We start from the raw sequence: 7672 nt of genomic DNA, 5'->3' as shown, positions 1-7672 counted from the left end.
CCCGGCCCGCGATATAAACACGGGCACGCTTCCGCCTGGCGCTCACCGCAGTGTCGTCACTGAGCACAAGAGCCGCGCAGAAGTCTCGCGAGAGGCTCCTCCTAACAGGGTAAATCCTGCTAGCCCGGTTACTGTGGCCGGCGGCAACTCCAGGGCTGTCATTGGTTCAACCCTTCCACGTGATCGACCGGAGCCTCGCCCACTCAGGGTCCGCCTCCCACCTCGCGGCGACAGTTAGGGAGAGGGTGCGGCTGTGACACAGTCGGCGCGGGGGGAGGGACGCGGTCCTGCCCCCGGCCACTACGGAGGCGCAGTGGGACAAGCCTACGGCGGCCTCGTGTGTTCCCCGGCGCCGCCGCTCGGGGCCGCCTTCGCCTGGGGAGTTGCGTGGAGAAGCGGTGCCCTTGCAGGCGGCTCCTGCTCCTTTAGTGACACCAAGGAAGCCACCGCGGCCGGGAAGGGGCAGTCGACAGGTGCCTGGCCTGCGCCCCCCGGCCCCGCCCCGCTCGCTCTCGCCCTTGCCCTTGCCCTTGCCCTTATGCGCAGGGTGGTCATGGCCAGTGTTGCCTCCTGACATCATCTTTGACGTCAGCGTTAGCAAGGTGGGCGGTGCGAGCCCGAGTCTACACCCAGCTGCGGCCCTCCGGGGCCCTAGGTTGACCAGCTGTGCAGGCGGGCCCCGCTGTGTCCTGCAAGGTGGACCTGCTCCAAGCCTCTCACCTGCACCAGGCTCACCTTGCTGTGCCCTCCTCCTACTGCCGGGAACCTGGGCAAGCTGCAACCCAGCTGCACAGGTGGTCCCTGAGCAGCCCTTACTGCCTCCATCATTTCTGGCCCATTAGCTCTGAGACTACCCAAGCTGTCTAGGGCAGTGGCAGGGCGCACCAGCCAAGGTGGAGGAGGTGCAGGTGGAGGAGCTGCAGGCCTAACTGCTGCTGCACTCAGGCCAACTCAGCAGGACCTTCAGCCCCAGCTTTCCCACAGTGTCAGGCCTTTCTGTCTCCCTGTCATTAGCACAGGGATGTGCTGGTGGTAGGGTCGCAGGGGCCAGGGTCCACTTGGAGAGTGCTGCCTTCTGATGTTACATCAGTGGCAGCTGTATTCAGAAGCGGCCCAGCCCTTGCTCACAATAGGACATGGGTACCCCCAGGTACCCTCTGGACTATCCTGTTTCCTCCAAGCCACTTTTCTAACCCTTGCATCAAACTACCCCATACTCTTTTCACTGCAGCTGTATGAAAGGAATGAGGGGCAAGCATTTTTTTGATGTCTTTTATTGGACCAACGGCATAGTTGGAATTAAGTTAGACAAGCTTTTGACTGTAAGAATATAGGAGAGACTATAGGAAGCCATAGTTGGCTTCTTGCATTCAGAGAGCTGAGGAAGAAAGTAAGCATAGCACAGTCTTAGAGGACTCATTCCTTTCGCAGTATTGGAAGAATGATGTTGTAGCCATGATGGTGCAGCAATTATGCGAGAAGCAAGGATTTCTTAGAGTGATACCTTTTATTGGACCAACTACATAGCTGGGATAAAGTTAGACAAGCTTTCGAATGCAGGACACTCTTCCTCGCGTCTCTGAATATAGGAAGCCATTGGCTTCCTGTATTCTCTTGCTATTCCCTTGTATGTTCAGAGACCTGAGGAAGAATGTCTTGCTTTCAAAAGCCTGTCTAACTTTATCCCAGCTACGTAGCTGGTCCAATAAAAGGTATCACCCTAAGAAATCCTTGCCTCTTGCATCATTTCTGATCCATCATGGATACAATATCACTCTTAAATTACCACAAAAAGAATTGTAAGATCCCATGCTACTTTTTCATGAGGCACCTTGCAGAGTCTAGTGCTGAGCCCTTTAGTTGGTGAAGTATTAAGATGTGTTTTCCAAATGTTTTACTGGCCTAGTATATTTTACTGATTCTGCTACGCGTTCTGGTACCTGAGCTCTCACATAATCTATCGATGATCATTTTCCAAGATATACTAATCCAGCTGCAGACTTTGGTCTAAATTAGGTATTATGTAGGATGAGTTTATGGTTATGTTACCCTGTGAGGTCAGGGCAACTCTCAGGATCTCAATATTGAGCTGTTAGACAAGAGGGTGTGACACAATTGCACGTATACAAACACACAAATCAGGTGCATACACACACACATACGCACACACACTACCAGCTCAGGCACATGCACATCCAAACCAGCCTAGGCACATGCATACCTATCACCAATTCAAGCACATACACACTAAAAATAAGACAAAAATCAATTGTCAATACCCGCACACTCAGTATACATACACAGATCACTAATTCGTATATCATGCACACAATGAGATATATATATATATATATATGGATGGTATGGTATGTATGTGTGTGCTTGGGGAACCTGGGATACTTGGGGGAAGGTTCAGGTGAAAGAGAGAGTTAAAGTGTAGGGAGTGAAAGTTGCCAGAACTGGGATTAGAACTGGTGGACTAGAGAGAAGCTGACTGAGGAACTGAGGCTTGGGTTTATTTAAGATTAAGTGGTCCCAGGGTTAATCGAGGTCACTGTTGCATGGCAGGGGAAAAAAAAAGAGTCTCTCTTTCTCTCATCTTAACCTTCCCCCAAGTATCCCAGGTACCCCAAGCGCGCACACACATACCGTGCCATCCAAGTTAGGAACGTACCTATGTGTAGGTGGGTTGTATGTGTGTGAACTCACTCACTCACGACAGGTGTTGGAGGTGGCAGTGAGCCAGAAGCAGGAGAGGGAGAAATGAGACAGAAGTTAGAGGAGTGAGGAGCAGAGATTGGAGCAGGGCAGAACCACAGTAAAGCAAAACCCAACTCAGGGGTCCAAATAACAGGTTTATTAAACAGACAACACACTATACAGCCCCATGAAGTTATTGGTTCACACACATGCGCACACATACACACACAAGCATTCACAATGGCAGCAGGAGAAAGCGACTTAGTGGAAGGGCTGGAGTTCAGGTAGGGAAGAGAAGCAGAGTCCAAGTCCTTGGCTGAAGGTGGGGGGGTGGGGGTGGTGATAGCTACCTATTCAGGCTGGAAAGGGGTCTTTGTCCAGTAGGTGTTGTCCAGAGAGGGGTTGCCGGCAGGGCCTCTGGGTGGATAGGTGGTGTGGCATGGTGCTGGTCCAGATGGAGAGGGCGTCCCAAGGAGTCAGTCTTCACTACCCCTTTTATGGGGCAAACTACCTCTGATCTCCTATGGGGAGGGCCTGTCCAGGCAAGGTCAGTCCTGTTCCAGAGGGTTCCAGATGTCCTTACTGAGCATGTACAGCCTTGACACTATGGTGGGTTGCCTCATCTTTTGTTTCTTGAATGCTGAGGGTGGTTCCAAGGACTGGGTCATTGGTCCAGGTATTGGTGTTGATGGATTGGTCATTCAGAGGGAGCTATTTTTAGACCTACTGCCATTGTCTCTCAAGCACCCTCATTCATCCCCATTCATTCAGGAACCAAGTTACATAGGAGGGGTAGGTGTGACTCATGGGTTATACAACTGGGCCTGGGGACAGGATGGAGACTTGACAGACAAAATGGAAACTTGACATGACTTATGCTAACTTACATATGTAGGCCAAATCATATAGTACCAGTAAAACAGTAATATAGAACAGTAAAAATCAATATAAATATAATAATTATACAATATAAAGAAGGAGAAAAAACAAAACAAGTACAAATTATTACCAAAATAAAATGCTGAAGCTTATCCTATGTCTTAGCTCACTTATACTTATCTATAGGGAACAGAGAGGGAGAGACAAAGTCAGAAATGGTTGGGGAAGGGGAGGGAATGCATTTAAAAAAAACAAAAATGGGGGGTTTTGCTAGTTACACTGACAGTGAAACAATATTCTATCAAATTGCTTACATTTCTGTCCACTTTATTAACTGCTGTTCTCTTTGCTAAGTTTCAGACCTGGAAAAAAAAATTCATATGTAAACTTACCTCGTTACATGTTTTTTTCAATACATTATGCAAAAAGTTTAATTTATGACTGGAGATAGAATAACTATTGCCTCCTATGTGCTTACCAACTCTCAATAATTAGCACAGTTCTTCTAAAAATAGACTGTTATGCTGAACAATTTCCTAGAAATAAAATCATTAGTTTTGAGGAATGTTTTCCATAAACAAGCGTCAAGAAAGAGTAATTAATTTAATTTTAATTTCATTTTGTAAGAGACGTAGGAGAAGTTAAGATAAATACCAATTCATAAGATGTTTTCTTCAAAAAAACAGATAAAATAGTGCCCTAATTCCTTGGAGACCCCCTGTGCCTGAAGAAGGGTGCTTGTTGTCAAAAGCTTGCAAAGAACTTTTTTGCAGCTATTTGGTTAATCTAATAAAAGATATAACATCTACCCAAAGAAGCTTGCCTGCCTATGTCCTTAGACCAATAAAACTACAGCCAAAAAACAAAATTCAGCAACTGTGGGAGAAATGGTTTGGGAAAGGAAAGTTGCATCAGCTGAGTAAAATGTCATAAAATTGCACTGTCATAAGATAATGTTGCTCAGGTGTCCATGTAGTCTGCAGTGTTCCTTACTACAGTTCCAACAAACTATCAATAGCAATATGCATCCAAGGGATTGGCCATGCCCCCATTCAACGATATGAGCGGGTACCTTCTCATTGCGGACCATAAAGAGTGTTTCTTGATCTGCTGCAGTATAGGTAAGTTATGTAGAGAAAGAGGTTTTATTCCTTAAGCCTTTTCTCTGGCGTGATATTTATTTAAGAATTTCCTAGTGTGATATTTTATTTTGTAGTGATTTGCACAGCAAAACTGGTCCTAATACCTCCACATATAAACAATCCAAAGGAGCCCTTTCCCTCTCTTTTCAGTACAATTTAGTGTTTTAGAATTTTCTTTGAGACTTTTGGAAGGAAAATGTTATAATTCCATTAACATTTTATACTTACTGGTTTCTTGATTGCTTTTCTGAAGGAACAAGCAGTTGCTGGGGGATAGCAGAGGTGGTCAGAATTACACAAATTCTCTCACATTTTAGAGCCCTGTGTTTGGAGGTTTTTTCTGTGCCATCTTTGCGGGTCAGCTCTTGATAAGACATGGTAGGCCAGGTTGGAGACATTAATAAATAAGTGGTTATATCACCACTCAGGGCACTAACAGAAATGACATTTGTTATGCAATCGGCCCCTTGAAAGTGCTCTGCACCCATGCCCTGACAAAAGTGTACGGCTGCAGAGCGCTTTAAAAGTGCCCATCACATGACAAATTAATCTGCATTTAATGGGGTTCAGACAAAGGTGTTCCAAAGCAGAGCACCTTCATTAACATCTGTTTGTCCCTGCATGTTTCCCTGCATCGGGGGCTCCAATCCACCTGCCCCCACAAACCCCAGACCATAGCTCTTCTTCCCCCTCCTCCCTCCCATCTTGCAGACACCATTGGAGCTGGGTGTGGGGAGTGGTATGGCTAGGGAAGAGGCTGCAGACCTATACAGCCTCTCTCTGCTGGATCAGTTCCAAAATGGATCTCTATTTCCACCCTCCCCCTGGTCCCCAAACAGCGAATGTCTGTTGGGTGGGGGTCACTATAACTCGTGGTGTTTTCTGTGAAGTGCCATGAGTTACAGCAGGGAGCTGCACATCTGTCAGCGCCCTCAGAGAAGTGAGCCTGAAGGGGAGAGACTGCAAAGAGTTAAGTACAGAGAAAGAGGAGAAGATCACAAGCTTATTTACACAGGCTTCTGTGCTCCAGCTCTTATAATTATATCATGGATATGGCAATATCTTGTGTTTTTCTTAAATCAGCTTATGACGTGAGACTTTCAGCTTACTTTTAAAAATAAATACATTTCTAGCCTTTGTGGTTTTAAAGAAAAACATGAGACTATGAAGCCTAACAGCTCAAAAACCTTACTCAAATAAAAAGAGCACCAATCTTATTTTTAAAAATCTCATAATGTTTAAATCAATCTCATGATGTTGGCATTTGACTCATGATTTTTTAAAGCTGGGGGCTAGCAAGACTGGTCCTTGTTTAATCTTTATTTTGTTAATACTTTTGCTTGCCAAATCCCACTTTCTAGCTCTGTTGAAACTAAAATTCCTTTAGGTTCTTATCCTGAAGGAACTTCACGGGGTTAGTTTCCTGAGCTGTTGTGGACTATAAATAGTCAAGGAGGCACAGGCAATCCCTTTCATAAAGCCAGCTGCAACATTAGAACCTAAGTTTGGGCCAAATCATCAGTGCACGATTTCATTCTGAGGGACATCTCGGGACATCTACTGGCTTGCTGACAGGTTCTACGATAACCAACTCTTTAGTGCCACACCACCTTAGAATCTCCTTTGTTATTTTGCACAAAAAAGGCTGCCTATAAAGAGTAGAATCCTAAGAGACTGAAAGTTGCAGTACAAAACTCCCAGAAATATAACATATATAGCTTAATGATTTTGTGGAAAGGAAGATATATTGTGATAACTTTTTTTTAAACATTGTCAGCTTAATCCTGTGTGGCAAATATATATATGTGTGTGTGTGTGTGTGTGTGTGTGTATATGTTTTAGATTTTTTACTCATAAGAAGTGTATCAGAAAATATCACGTTGATTATGTAATTATCAGTTAAATGCTTTTTTGGTACAAGGGTATATTCAGATGTAATTCTAATCAGGATGTGTCCATCAGCAGGAAGCTTCCTTTAATACTCAGCGTTTTCAGAAGCTTCCTTTAATACACAGTGTTTTAAGAGTGGAATTTTAGAGTAGGAGGGAAGGGTAGAATTGCCATTTACCTGTCTAATGCTGCCTTTGACACACATGATGAGCCAGCTTCATTTGACTGTCACATCCTTAGGAGGCAGAATTCTTCAGCCCACACTTTTCCTAGCATTGACTACTTCTTTATTTACTCTTTGTGCCTTTGCATTTTGCCTGGACTGTGCATTTTCAGTTAAGCACCAGTTAGAGACAGGCTTCTCAGTTGTGGCATTGTAGAAAAGCCCACATAGCCTCCCACACAGTGCCTTCCTCAAAGAGAGATGGGGATGCCTATGCCTTTGAAGAAGTAGTTTTTAAACAAAAGGAATTCCCCTATGTACTGATGTGCCTGACAGTTTATTTCTCACTACACTTGTACAGCTATCATACTGATGGGTCTGGTTTTATTTGTTCGGTCTTCAAAATAACCAGATTTCAGGACTTTGCCCAAAGAGGATATGTATCTTCAAATTGGTTTGGTAGCAGAAATGTGGGCAAGACCATGCAATATTGGGAATGTTTTGACAATTTGGGATGAAGAAACATTTAAAATTATGATAAGATTTAGAAGGATTTGGCAGGTATGGAGGATACATTTTTGGTAAGATATTACCAAATTTATTAGATAATGACATATCTTCAGCTATCACATTTTCCTTCCTTACAGTGTATTTGGATCATGGCTTCTCAACGCACTGTCGTGTATTCTATCTTACTATCACATAAGGTCAGTGGTTAGGGCAGCCAAAAGACAGTGAGTATTTAACACGAGGACAACAGTAGCTACTTGAATACCTTGTAGTTCTATTTATTATTTTCAAAGGAGTTCCATTATAGAGTCATAGATTCCTAGATGTTAGGGTCGGAAGGGACCTTAATAGATCATCGAGTCCGACCCCCTGCATAGGCAGGAAAGAG

At 44.5% G+C, this 7672-nt stretch overlaps 1 protein-coding gene and 1 long non-coding RNA gene across 3 annotated transcripts in view; one reads left to right on the top strand and one right to left on the bottom strand.

Moving 5' to 3' along the window:
• The window catches only part of NRBF2 (nuclear receptor binding factor 2), a gene marked incomplete at its 5' end in the record, with an annotated part of 19397 nt that extends 19231 nt beyond the window's left edge, over window positions 1–166 (bottom strand). The window contains one exon of the mRNA XM_025202633.1: window positions 47–166. Within this exon, the coding sequence (XP_025058418.1) occupies window positions 47–166 (120 nt within the window). The remainder of the gene's footprint in view (window positions 1–46) is intronic.
• Window positions 167–333: 167 nt separating this feature from the next.
• LOC102387511 overlaps window positions 334–7672 on the top strand; it is a 14621-nt gene continuing 7282 nt past the window's right edge. For both annotated transcript variants that reach the window (XR_323684.2, XR_003093754.1), the window contains exons 1-2: window positions 334–473; window positions 4598–4700. This is a non-coding gene — a long non-coding RNA (uncharacterized LOC102387511). The remainder of the gene's footprint in view (window positions 474–4597; window positions 4701–7672) is intronic.

The sequence above is a fragment of the Alligator sinensis genome, unplaced genomic scaffold (genome assembly GCF_000455745.1).
Source record: "Alligator sinensis unplaced genomic scaffold, ASM45574v1 scaffold674_1, whole genome shotgun sequence".
Lineage (NCBI taxonomy): Eukaryota > Metazoa > Chordata > Crocodylia > Alligatoridae > Alligator > Alligator sinensis.
This window is presented reverse-complemented; position numbering and strand designations above follow the sequence as displayed.